Source organism: Martes martes (assembly GCF_963455335.1).
Source record: "Martes martes genome assembly, chromosome: 9".
NCBI lineage: Eukaryota > Metazoa > Chordata > Mammalia > Carnivora > Mustelidae > Martes > Martes martes.
Window position 1 is genome coordinate 88,925,676 of NC_137896.1, and position 13,594 is coordinate 88,939,269.

The following is a 13,594-nucleotide window of genomic DNA, read 5'->3' on the forward strand; positions in this document are numbered from 1 at the left end:
ATCATCCCTCTTAGAGGAACAGGGCTCTTGCCCATGAAATCCGCCCAACCATGGGAGGCCTCGGCTAGGCCTTCACTCAAAATATTTCGCAAGTGTCTGCCAGGAATAAGAAAGGGAGAGAGTCCTTGAGAAGCTCACATCTTGGTGGGGAAATAAGATAGCCACACAAATCAGGAAAGTGATCCATGCTGCAAAAATGCACAAAGTAGTAAAATGATTTCGGGAGGGGTGGTGAAGGACATGACATTGATCCTGGGCCTTGAGCAAAGGGGAGCAAAGAGGCAAGGAGCCAGACAGACATTCCGGATGGAAGGAACAAAATATGCGGATGCCAGGGCTGACAGCGAAAGTGAGGCAGAAAGGTGCCCTGGGGCAAGTAGGAGACTGCCTCGAACACCACACGAACAGACTAAGCTCTGTTCTGGACCCCAAAGAACACTACAGGGTATAAACAAGGACAGGGCCTGTTGCAGGCTGTACTGTAGGAAGAGTATAGGACAGGTGGGAGAGGGATAGCACCGAGGTGAGGCAGGGGTGACAGGCAGGAGCCGACACAAGCCAGGGCAGGTCCCCTGGCTGGGCTGACTTGAACAACTCCTTACGCCTCCACAGGCGTAATAATTTCTCATCCTAAATTAATAAACTGGCATTCTGGTTTATAAAAAGGCAGCAGCAGCTATGATAACAGTCCAGAACAGAAATTTAAAAAAAAAAAAGAAAGAAAGAAAGAAGAAAGAATCCAAAACTAGGACAGGAGCAATGGGGAAGGCAGGAGGGGCCCCTTTCCTCTGGCAGCAGGCCTTGGCCCTGAGCTCTCTGTCCTTAGTGACAGCAGGGACTGCCACTCACCTTGTATCCCCCAAGCCCAGGGGCGGGGCCTGACATATGGAACACATTCCAATACCTGCTGGATAAATGAGATGGAATTGGCAAGGGCTCAGCTAGTCCCAAAAATCAGTTGAAAAAAATTATCTTAAGGGCATAGTGGGAAGGCAGGAGACCCAGATTCTAGTCCATGGATCTGACTTACTAAGAGGGTTTAAAGCCACCATTTCACCCCTGTAACAGTGGGGCAATAAGAGGAGCCAGTGAGTGGGAGGGGGGACGACTGTAAAACATCGTCCCCAGAGTCTCCTCCATCAGAGGCCTTCAAATCCCCCGCATGAGCATTCCTCCTCACATGCTATCAGACAGGAGTCATGCAGGGCCTCAGGTCCAACTTCTTCGGGCTCCCCACACCTACCATCAAACCCACCCTTTGACTTGGTCTCTACAGCAAAACTGTGAGCCAGACACAGTCTTCCCACAGGATATTGCCTCTTATCAGGCCCCGAGATGATTCTATCACCTACTCTAGCACCGGAGGTCCTCAGAGCCCAGACCCATCACTTCCTAAGCCACCCAGCCTCTGTGAGCACGGCTTGCCTAACTCACCTCAGAACCCAGCCAGGTCCCCCTCCCCACCCTCCCAGGCACAAACATCTCAGCAGATCCTCATGGCCCCTACTCCTGTGGGTTCCAGAGGCCTGCTGCTATCGGCTGGCCTCAGACTGGTCAGCGACCATACTCACTCGGCAGAGAAAAAGCTATTAAAATACCTAGAAACAAGTTTAACGACCCTGACAGCAGGAAAAAATATGTAACAGCCAAAAGCATGAAGTAGGGAAAAAAGCACCGCGCCTAGAAGTCAGAAATCCGGCTGCATAATCTGGTCACACAAGTCACATGATATTGGACAAGTCATTTCACCTCCTGAGACCCCAGTCTCCACATCTGTAAAAAATGGGGGTCACCTTGTCTGCCCTTAGGGAAGAATGAAATGAGGTGATGCCAGGAAAGCACTCTGAAAAATAGGCCAAACTACACATAAAGATTTGGGTTCACGGTCTATCAAGGGCCTTTTATAAGCTGTCATCAGCCCCACGGGAGCAAGGTGGCCCAGGACCAGCCAGTGATGACCCTGCCCAGGGAGAAGGAGGGAACCAGCAAGATGACCTCTCCCAGGTGGTCTCGGTCAGATGGGGGGTGGGGAATAGGAAGAAATTCTGCTTACTCCCACCCCCTCCCCAGTTTGCTCCTAGCCCCATATTCACCCAAAACAAGAATCTCGGGTCACGGAGGACAAAGCTAAGTAGCACCTGGCGCCTCAGCCAGGGTCTTGGTTTAGATGCACAACAGGTGGAGACAATAAAAAAACATCCTGTGTGGGAAAGTCAAGCTGATCATAGGTATAACCTATGTGCAGAGAACACTGCGTTTGTGCAAACAAATGTTAAATGCATAGAATAACTTTGGATGGATACCCAAGAACTGGCAATATTGGTTCCCTCTGAAGAAAGGAGCTGGATGACTCAAGGTCAGGGCAAGGGAGACCTTTCATTTCATACATTCTGTACCTTCAGAATTTGAACCAGGTGAACTCAAACAAAACAAAACAAAACAAAACAAACAAACAAAAAAACCTCAGGCTGTTTTGCTGAGAGAGACATAGGGAAAAGAAAAATCAGCTCTCCTCCACTCCCTCTCCTCACCCAGCCCCCAAACACTCACTTCCCCTTTCCAAGGCAGTCTCCATCCCTGAAACTCTCCCAGTTGCCATCACAGCCTCAATGGTCATTCCAGGACCTGCTTCCCCCAGGATGCCCACCCTGATCACTCCAACCCTGCTGAGTTCACCCTTACCCTGACCCTTTCCTTCTCTCACACTTGTACATGCTGTTTTATAGGGTAATTATCCTTCCTGGATAAGTCTAGTCTCAAACACATTTTTGCCCTTCTAGGGAAAGGGCTATACATTTCTTTCTCTTGTTTTCTCCAAAGCCCTGACCTAGGCACAGTGGTTGCCTCCTAATAGCTTCCTAGATACTTAGCAAAAGAAAAGAAAAGAAAAGAAAAAAAGCAAATGACAGCATCGCTGTAAGGCCCTAGATGGCTCAGAGCATTCTGTCACAGTAAAACAAGCATGTGATTCTTGAGAAAGGTCAGGAAGTCTTGTATCTGCTGATGCTCCCAAGCTCCGCTCTACTGCACAAGCCAATGGGAGCAAATCTGCCCAGGGTGGGAGTGCCCGGGGCCAAGGCAGAGCCTGCCAGGCCTTCCCCCACTCTTGAGAGACACTCTGCTGGTGCTGATACCTTCCTTCCCAAAGTACTCCGCAATACCCCCAGCCCCGGGAGGCAAACGCGACCGGATTCGAAGCCGCAGCTCAAACACGCTTACCCCAGTCAGCCGAGGCCTCACATAGGAGAAGCAGGCCACGCTTACAGAGCCGTGGGGCGAACCACAGAGATGGGCTCTGGGGAGGTCAGCGGAACCCTCGGGAAGGCAGCAGCCAAACCCTGGTCCTATGCAGAGCTAGCTCACGGAAGATATGGAGGGAAACTGAGGTTGGGCAGTACAGAGTGGTGGTGAAGTGCCTGGGTCCAAATCCTGACTCTGCCTTGTACTGTGTGTCTTTAGAAAAGTCACTTCTCCTCTCTGTGCCTTTGTTTCTCCATCCGTTAAACAGTAAGAGTACCTCCACCTCCAGGGGTTCCCATGAGCTAAGTTGAGTCCTTAGGACAACGGCAGCACAGAGAAAGGGCCTCATTGATGGTACGCCTCGCTAAGGAGCCCATAACAGCCCCCCAAGACAGTGCTACATGCTGCCAGGGAGGACCTCACAGGTCTTCAGAGTATGTCTCTTCCTCAAGGAGGCATCCCTGACGACAGCTGAGACCGGCGGCCCTGTCTGCTCTGAATATCTCCAGTGCTCCCTGGCAAGGCCTGAAAATACAGCACTGGCCTACGGCCCTTCCTCCAAATGTGGGGTTCATCCTCCTAACCAAGCCACACCTTCCGGGCATGCAGGCTGGGATAGCCACGTCCTCCCCTCCTCGGAACTCACCCCACCGTACCCAGTGGCCTCTGCAGGCCTCTGCCCAGGCTCTCCAGAAAAGCTTTTGCATGAGACCACCCCTCCCAGTCCACAGATAAACCCCAAGGCCCCCTCCCCTATCCCAGCAGAAATGTCCCCCTTTCTCTCTAAAATCCCACAGGCACTTCCACAGAAACCTGGGAGGCACACAGGGCCCAAATGCTATCTCTCCCTTACCCTAAATCCTACAGCTCTGCCAGACCTAACAGAGTCCCACCCCTCCCCAGCCTCAGTCCCCACAGGGCTAAGCCCTCTGCTAGCTCTGACATTAGAATTCCACGAGTAAGGGCTGTGCTCCCCCCCTGACCCCCCCAACCCCTGGGTCAGCTGAAGCCCGGGGTGGCCTGGGACAAAGCCCCTCCTCTGGGCAGCTCCTCTGGAACTTGCAGGGGCCCTGCTTGCTTCCCCTTTGCTAAGGAGAGGCCTGGGCCCAGCCCCACACAGGGGCCTCAGCTCGACCTGCCAAGCTCAGCTCTCCTCACTGGCTGCCATCCTTCCTGAGGCAAGAAGTAACCTAAGGGGTTTAGTAAGAGCAAAACCATAAGACTCTTCCCTGGCAGGACCGCCAGGTAGGTATAGAAAGGACCCACATGTGGACTTGTTTTTTTTAAACTTGGCTTTGGAAAAGGGCAACGCTTTTTCATGACGACACCATTTTGCAGAGGATTGGCCCTGCACAAGGAAAAAACAGAGTACTGGTTCCCAGAGAGCTCCTGCCATTGTGTTAATTATCTGTCCCACCGCAGGGTGGGAAGGGCAGGGGAAACATCTGGACATGGCCTGACTAGTCATTTCGCGTAGGCAAGAGCGTCATAGCACCAGGGAAGCAGCAAGAACAGGCAGAGCGGGCAGCCCCCTTTGGAGGACAGGACAGCCCTTGTGGCCACCCGGGGCCAAGGATCTGCTGAGCTATGCCTATCCCTGCCTGGCTACAGGGAGACCAGTACAGGGCAGAGCCAGGGCTCCCACCCGGGGCCAGAGCCTGAGGGAAGAGGAAGTTGCTGTGCCAACCAGGAGCCGCCCAGTCTGATGGAGGAGTCACTTCCTCCCCTCCCCTCTCCCCCAGCCACTTCTGCTCAAGCAACCCCCAATAAAAACCACCCCAGAACTAAGGGAGTTGGAGTCTCCTGCACCCTAATGACTGGCTTTTAAATAGGCCACACCCTTCCCCACAGGAACACTCCCGGCCAAAGCAGACTCCCCCAGCAGCCCCACAGGTCTGGAGCTGGAGCTGAACCTTAGGGTTGGGCCCAGGACCCTTGGGGCCTCAGCTGCTTCCTGGGGAGCAGTCACATCTGGAAACCAGTGGCGAAAGGGTCACATGCACAGGAAGGTGCAGGCCGTGTGGAGGCTGAGAGATGAATAGAAGCCCTCAAAAACCATCCCAACCTTAGGCCAGCAAGCTGCATTTTCCTTCAGGTGCCTCCCTCAGTGCCCCCAAACCCACCACCCTTGAAGGGATCTCAGGCTGCCGTGATCAGTCAGGCGGAAGACTACTATCTCAATCCACAGTGGTCCTGGGCAGCCACAGGCCTCCCGGAAGCCCTCCATAAAATCAATGGCCCCTGACCAGGGCCGACAAAATCTCAGGGTGCTGCAGTTAGCAGCCTGCCCAACGGTTTTACTCTTTGGGAGGAAAAAAAGACGAACTGGTCCCAAACCAAATTAAGCCCAGACTCAGGCTCCCCAAGGAGCCAGGCTCTACCCATCAAACTGATGAGCCCCGGATGGGGGTTCTTTAGGGCAGGGCCTCTTTTACTTCATACATAACACCCCCTCCACACATAGTACCCACCAAGGGTACTAGAGCTGAAAACCAGAAAGGAAATAGTGGAGAAGCATCTTAGGATTTTCAGACCCATGATGATCCATGAATGGCTTCACTGAGGGGAAAAAGTCATAATCAGTTTCCTCACGTATCATGTTAAATTATGTTTTGAGAACTTCTCTTCGGTTCTTTGAAAGCCTCTGGTGAAATCCCGACCTTAAAGAGCACCCCTTGACAAAGGAGCATCACGGAACATTGAGGTGTCCCATACCATCTACCCCACCAAGGTCCTCAGAGAAACCACAACCCCCACCCTTTGAAGGCTTACTCTAGGTCCAGAACTATACTAAGGCCTTTTCAGACACGGTCTTATTTAATCTTATCATTCAATAATTATAACTGCGACCTTTGTAGAAATGAGGAAACAGGTTAAGTAACTTGCCTGCTAATAAGTCACAGAACCTGGGAATGAAAGCCATCTCCATGTTCTGAAACACTGGGCGGTCTTGCCTTCCGGAGACGGCAGGGGCAGCTGCAGTCCAGGCTGCTGGGGAGGCCTGCAAGCTGACCCAAGTCTGGATTGAGCACTGCCGAGCCCAAGCCCAGCCCTAATTTCTCAAACCTCTAGCAGCAAAAAGAATGGAGGCCTGCAAAGGGCCAGCCTATTTTGTCAGGAGCTCTCCTACTCCTATATGTACTTTGCCACCCACGTTCCTGGGGCTTTCCCAAACCCAGGCTCTAAGCTCTGTATCGTCTCCCCCATCACATGAGAGGCTCTTCAAGGGCAGGGACATCTTCCAGACCAGAGCTACCAGACACTGTTATCAAAACCTCCCTCCACTATCACTGCTGTTCACTCACCAGCAGCCACACCTAGGTGCTTTAACTGCATTCTCATTTCAGGCTTTACGTCAGTCTTGTAACACTAGCCCCACTGGGCAGATGAGAAAACTGAGGCACCAAGCGTTTACTTGACTCACCACAAGGTGGGAAGTTTGAAACTGGAATCTATTTCGTATAGCTCCACAGCCCCCTCCTCATAACCATGAGGCTGCCCTTCCCCAGTCAGGTTCTGTCTTGGCAACACAGGGCTGCCATTTGTCTTCCCTGAAACCACCACAGCTGGCTCCTGGCATTAGAGTGGATACTGTTCTTTTCCATCATTACCCAAAGCTGAGGAGGGTACACCTTGATCCTCTCCATCTTGCCCTCTCTCCACTGGGGAATGTGCGACTCACTATCTCAGTAGCTCATGCCAGGGTGCTCCCAGGAAACGTCACCAGAAATGGCCATTAAAATCAGAGGCCGGATGGGGCACCTGGGTGGCTCAATAGGTTAAGCCTCTGCCTTCTGCTCAGGTAGTGATCTCAAGGTCCCGGGATGGCCTGCTTCCACCCCCCCACCCCCCTCTCCCGCTGCCTGCCTCTCTGCCTTGTGATCTCTCTGTCAAATAAATAAATAAAATCTTAAAAAAAAAAAAATCAGAGGCTGGAGGTGGGGGCCCAAGTGGGAGCAGCACCCTCACCCTCCGTCAGTAGGTACGCTGTTAGGTCCAATGTACTGGAAGATCAGGCAGATTTCACAGACTTTGCCTCTGGCCACCAGGAGTGCCCCTCTCCTCTCCTGCCCCCTCCAGGTTCTATAAATAACCCAGGTCAACACACCAGAGGAAAGCAGGGGGTAGGTGTGGAAAGATCCTGGTGGGAAAGATGACTTCTATAAAGTAGATTAATCTTGATCTGAATGGGGTGGCAAGTCAAATTCTCAAAGAGGGACTGTCCTTGGCTGAAAACAGGCCCACCTGGGCCTACAAACAGCTCAGCTAAGGAAGATTCAAAGGCCAAGAAGAAAGCAAGGGCAGAAACTGAAAAAAATCAAAGCTCCCCTCACCCTAAGGCACTGACTTCACAGAGGCCTTTCCCCACAAGCCCAGAGACTTTCTGTCTTCCCCCTCCCCCAGTCACCAGCAGTGTCATCTACCAGTCTGGTCCGATGAGCCTAGTGGTGGAGACTGAAGGACTAGGAAAGAAAGGGATGGAATGAATTTGGGGACAGGAGCCACTTGGGGAAAAGAAAGGGCTAAGAGACCCAGAGGAGAGCTTTCTGCCCCACCCCCACCCCTTGGCCTCCCTCAGGCAGAAAGGAAGGAGAGGATAGAAAAGGGGAGGAAAAAAAACAAAACAAGGGCCAAACTATACCACATGATTCCGCCACCAAACAGTAAGTCAGGAGGAAAGGAGAGGAGAAGGCCAGGGGTGGGGGAGATGGAGCCAGGTCACAGCCCTGCCTAGAACCTGCCCCATGCTAACCAGCTTCCCACTCCAGCCCGCAGAGCCACTAAGGCCCTTTCCTACATACACAGGTTTTGAAAAATGTTCAAGGTCAGATCCTTTCTAACTAAATCCTGCTCTCACATGGGTCTGCACCAGGCTCATCCCTCTCTAATAAGTCTTTCTCGATTTACTCAGATGCCATTCCACATGGGTAAACCTTTTCAGCACCTGTCCCCACCCAGGGCACACCAGGGCACACCTGCCCATCCCCTTACCCTCCCCATCCAGGGCCCATGGGGTCCAGGGGAGGTATCACCCCAGTTAACCCCTCAAAAGGATCCACAGCAGGTGGTCAGTCCTGGGGACTGGCTTTCAGATCCTGCCCAAGTCCAAACAGGAAATGGGGCTCCAAGTCTGAAGCCTTGATCTTAACACCGGGAAGGTTAAACAAGGCCAAGACAAATGATTAAAAAACGCACAGGCCCTTCTAGGTGGAAGTGGCTGGGAGATTATCCCCTGCATTAACCATGACGCTGCCTTCACCTCAAGCTGGACAGGTAGGACACTTGAAAGCCCACTGAAGGGTTTCCTTCCTTTAGTTAGGAGGCTCTCGGGCTTTCTGAACAGGGGACACAGAGGGCCAGGGGTCCAGAGGCATCTGTCTCTAGGTGGCAGAGGGCATCCAAAGAAGCAAAGAAGGTAAGAAGCAGATGCCCTCTGCAATCTCCAGATTTAGTGGGGCATCTCTGGTCAATGTCGCCCTCAAGTAGAACACAGCACCTTCCTTCCCCCACAAGGCGAGGCAGCGCCTCTCCACTCCCCTGCGGGCCTGGCTTGGGGCAGGCGGCTGCAGTGCCCCTCCCTTTCCAGGAAAGGGAGACAGGCCCGGAGGCCCTAAGAAAGGCCCCCAAATTTTCCTTCTTGAGGTTCCCACAGTCCAAGGGCCTCTGGATCCCACTCCTAACTTTACTTGGCAATCTACTCGTAAGGCTAGCCCACCAGTTATACCTCCCCCTAGGCTTCGCAAGGACACACCAGCAGCCAAGCACAGACCGTCGTCGCAAGGAAGGGTACCCAAAATGCAAAAGAGCAACTGGTCGGTTTACGCCCTTGAGCTCGCGGCAAAGGGCGCACCGCCCCGGCCGAGGTTCGGGGGTCCCGCTCCCCCGCCAGCCCCGCCCAGCGAGCTCTCCTTTAACCGTTTCCGCGCCCTCGGCGCCCCTCACTCACTGCGTATGCTGGGCGCGGCCTGCGCCAAAGACCTCGTCCAGCGCCACCGTGGCCTGGCCCAGGAACTTGTCGACGCCGATGAGCGAGCGGTGCATAGTGGTGAGCACCAGCTCGCAGGCGGCGGCAGAGCCCGCCGCCCAGGGAGCCGGGCCCGCATCGGCCTCCTGCGCCCGCAGCAGGCCGTCCAGGGCACCGGGTGGCAGCTCGAAAGAGCACTCCTCGCGCCACTCCGGGCAGCCCGGCGTCTTCTCCACCACCGACGTGCTGTACTTCTCGCGGCCCACCTGGATCACCGTGTACGCGTCGCTGGTGCTGCCCGCTCCTGAGCTCTTGCCCCGCAGCCCGCGGGCCCGCAGCACAGTCACCTGGACGTGCGTGGGTAGCCAGCGGGAGGGCCCCGCGGCGGGCTCGGCGCCCCGCACCAGGGCCATGGCGGAGGCGGCGGAGGAGGCCAGCAGAAGAGGCCACAAGACACGGGGACCGCGAGAGGAGCCGGGTAGCGGCGGAGAACTGTCAGAAGCCGGCTCCGAGGGCCGCCGCCGCCGCCGCCACCGGGCCGCCGCAGCTGCTGGCTGGGCTGGGCCGAGCGGGCAGCCGCCTCCCCGCCTCCCCGGCCGCCGGCCGCGCGGCGACGTCAGCGCCCCGCCTCCCGCCCCGCCCCGCCCCGCGACCCAGACCCGCGAGGCGGTGCGGCAGTGCGGCGGGGGCCTGCCTCTCGCGCCCCCGCACCGGCCTCCGCACCCCCGCCTGCAGCTGGAGAGGACAACTGGGGCCAAGGGGTGCGGCCTCCGCAGAGGGGTGGGCGGGGCTCCTGCACTGGCCCCGCCCCGGGCTGGGGGCGCCCGCGGAACCCCGCCTCGCTTGCGGGAGCTCGGCATCCTCTGTCGGGTATGAAAATCCCGCTCCGCGTCTCCTGGCCAATCCCAAATCTTTCTCCGAGCTGTCCCTGCTCCGAAAGTCCTGCCCTAAAACTGCCCCGGCCCGCCCCTCCAGGTATGGCCACCCCGTTGGCGCGGGCAAGTGGGTGTGGGGCGGGACCCCGCGGCCCTCCTCATCCCAAGCCGCCCTCCCCATCCTCCAACCCGCCCCTGCCCGGGAAGATGCTGCGTGAAACCAGAACTGATTCCCGCTCCGGCACGTGACAGTCCCGCATCAGCGAGCTGGAAGCCAGTGAGCTGCTGCCGCTTCCAACCTCCTTGCGCTTCAGGGTCCCACTGCTGCGGCGAGACCGCGCCGCGGGGGGCGGGAGGGCTGGGCTTGCCCTCAGCGGACACTGCGGCGGAGAGCCGACTGATGAATAAATAAGTAACCACATCAATATTTAAGCTGGGCTTCTGCGTCACCGATTGGAGGAAATTACAGGCTCAGGAGAGGGTTTGAAACAATTACTTCCACACCTTAAGTGCCTACTATGTGCCTGTGTGCAAAGCACAGGGTCTTAATCGAACGCTTGGCTTATTATTAATAATGATAGCAATGGTTAGTAATTATAGATGCTGAATTTCGGCCAGTGAGGTCCATGTACTTTATATACATTACCTCATTTTATCCTCAGCAACCCTCTGGGTGAGTGTGGTTTTTATTCCTGTTTTCCAAAAGATTAAATTGCAGTTTAGAGAAACTAAACTGCTGGAGATCCATAATTGGCCAAGGTGGGATGTGAATCCACACAGATGACCACTGTACTTTTAAAATTATAATTTTTTAAATAAGCTATAACACATATAGCTAAAAAAAAAATCAAATAGGACAGAAGCTCTTATGATGAAAAACAAAAGTCTCCCTCTCACCCCTGGATCCAAAGAAAAGCCACATTTAGCCAGTGGTGTTTTCAAGACTGGTGGTACCTCCATCTCTCTCCCTAAAATGCTTACATAGATGGATTTAGCCAGAGGGCCATTATCTATTGCCTTCTGGCTATGATAGATGAGATGTCTCACACCCACTTCCCTCCCCCAGTCTTGTGTGGTTATCCGATTATTTTTTGTCCCTATGTTGGATACCTTTATGGTGGAAACTCGTGTTTCTTCTTGGGAAGACTCTCTGGGATCCCCCCTTGACTTCCCTTGCAGTGAGAGGAGGAAAAATCCCAACTCTGCCGGCCCCATTCTCCAGCAGAATGTGGATGGGGGGAACCAGTACAGCAGTCACTGGGGATCAATGGAAACACACCCACCGCAGGTCCAATCCTGACAGCCTGCCTCCTTGCCCCTGCTTCCTGAAAACTGGGGTAGAGGGGTCCTGGGCACTGAGCCCCACGGTCCAGCAGGCCTGTGCCCAGCACCTGTCTTTGAGATAGCCAGGTCTGCCTATGGACCTTGGCTGCCCGCCACTTAGCAGCAATAAGATCTGAAAATTAAACCAGCTCTCTAACGTCTACCAGCCTCATTTCCTCATCTAGAAAATGGGGGTAATGATGCCTACTTGAAGCAGTTGCTGGAAAGACTGTGTGAGAGAATATTGCCAAAGATTTTAATGCAGTGGAGACCACTGCAATGATCTCAAGGCGCCCCAACATACACAGCTTTTCTTTTGATTATAAAAGTGGCTTGAAAAATGCCAAAAAATATAAAGGAAAAACAAATAGATCATAACCTCGCCATCCAGAAATAAACACAGTTAGCAATTTGTTGTGTTTCTATCGAATCTTTTCCCTACACTCTGCTGTTGATTTGTATGCATTAGGGTTGTGAGGCAACTGTAATGTATCTTTGGAGTGGGTTTTGGGGTCCTGGTTCTACCATTTACATGTATTATCTGATTTACCCCTAAAGACAACCATTTAAGGCAAGTGCTATTGCTACCCTCATTTTCACTGATGAAGAAACTAAAGCAGAGAGAGCTTGGGTACTTTTTTCTAAGTTTCTAACTGGAAAATTGCAGAGAATGGACTTGAACTCAAGTCTGAGTGACTACTGCCTGTGGTACTCAGCTGTCACACCAGCTTGTTGATAGGCAGTACATTATCTGGGCTTGATAAAGGGGAAATGTTGTCATACCCACTTCACAGATAAAGAAATTGAGGTATGAAAATTGTTAATAGACTTAACCAGGATAGCACTCAGGATGAAACCCCAGCTTTAAAAAGAATGGATTCCCCAAGGGCTTTGCAAATGAAGACATCTTTTCCATACTGCAACTAACATATATTAGTCACCCTTCTTTAATGGTTCCATTTCTCCTGTTTCCGTGTTTTTCTCTAACACGCCTAGGCGGCTGCCACCTCCTCCCTCCCTCCTCCGCCCCCATGGAGTAGCAAAGTTGCAGGAAAGGGCAAAAGAGAACTCAGATGGGCTACTCCCGCTCTGCTTCCTCCTGCCACTCAGTTTGGCAAGCTCGGGCTTCCTGCTGGCCTGGGACTGGAGCCATAGGAGGCCAGTGAAGATGGGCAGGGCTCCCCTGCAGGTCACTTGGCCTTAGGAGGAAGGGGTGGGGTCTTTTAACTCTCTGTGACTGATAAAAGAGCAGAAACTGTGAAGACTACTGAAGTCTTGACCACCCAGAGGTGTTTCCTCCTCAAAAAAATGAGACCGCCAACACACCCTCTGGCTTCCTCTGCCACCCTAGGGTGGGGTGTGCTCATGCTCTCTAGTCCATTAGGGATAGTTCTTCCTATAAAAAAGTGCTCCTTTGTGTAATTCCCACTAGTTGCTTCTCTCCACAATAATATAAAAACTGATTTGCCCTTCCACATAGGTTCTTCAAGTATCTTTGCCTGGCTCTTCAGGCTACATTTTCTCCTGTTCTTTATCTCCCCTTTCCAGCATCTGTTTTCTAGGCCCCTCACCATAACAGAGTCACAAAACCCAAGTTCAGATTCTAATGCCACCAATCCCCAGCATTATAACCTTAGGAAAATCACTAAGCCCTGCTGAGTCTCAGTTTCCACATCTATAAAATGGGCTTAATAAGAGAAGACGGCTCATAGGGTTAATATGAGAGGTATCTCAACACAGACTAAGCAGTAAGGAGTATTATCAACTTAGAAATCTTGGCTGAAAGCAAAAGCTTGTACATCCTTCTTTCTTTTGGATTCCTCTGATTGCCAATGAGATTGAACATTTTTTCAGTTATTAGTCATTTATATTTCTTTTTACTGAATTGTCTGTTCTCTGAATTATCTATTTTCCATGTTCATTTTTCTTTGAATTCTTAATTTCCTATTAATTTATATTAACACTTTCTATGTTAAGACTAACACTTTGTCTTGGGTGCCTGGGTGCCTCAGTCAATGAAGTGTCTGCTTTGGTTTCAGTCATGGTCTTGGGGTCCTGGGATCAAGCCCTGCATTGTCAGGTTCCCTGCTCTCCCTCTGTCTCTGCCCCTCACTCCCCCCTTCATGCTCGCTCTCTCTCAAATAAATAATTATCTTTTTAAAAAAAAGAATAACACTTTGTCTCTTACATA

The 13,594-nt window shown here is 52.8% G+C and overlaps 1 protein-coding gene across 2 annotated transcripts in view; it reads right to left on the reverse strand.

Moving 5' to 3' along the window:
• The window catches only part of RAB11FIP5 (RAB11 family interacting protein 5), a gene marked incomplete at its 5' end in the record, with an annotated part of 36,193 nt that extends 26,575 nt beyond the window's left edge, over positions 1-9,618 (reverse strand). For both annotated transcript variants that reach the window (XM_080814024.1, XM_080814023.1), the window contains one exon: positions 9,188-9,618. In XM_080814024.1, coding sequence (XP_080670150.1) covers positions 9,188-9,618 — 431 coding nt within the window. The remainder of the gene's footprint in view (positions 1-9,187) is intronic.
• Positions 9,619-13,594: the final 3,976 nt, after the last annotated feature.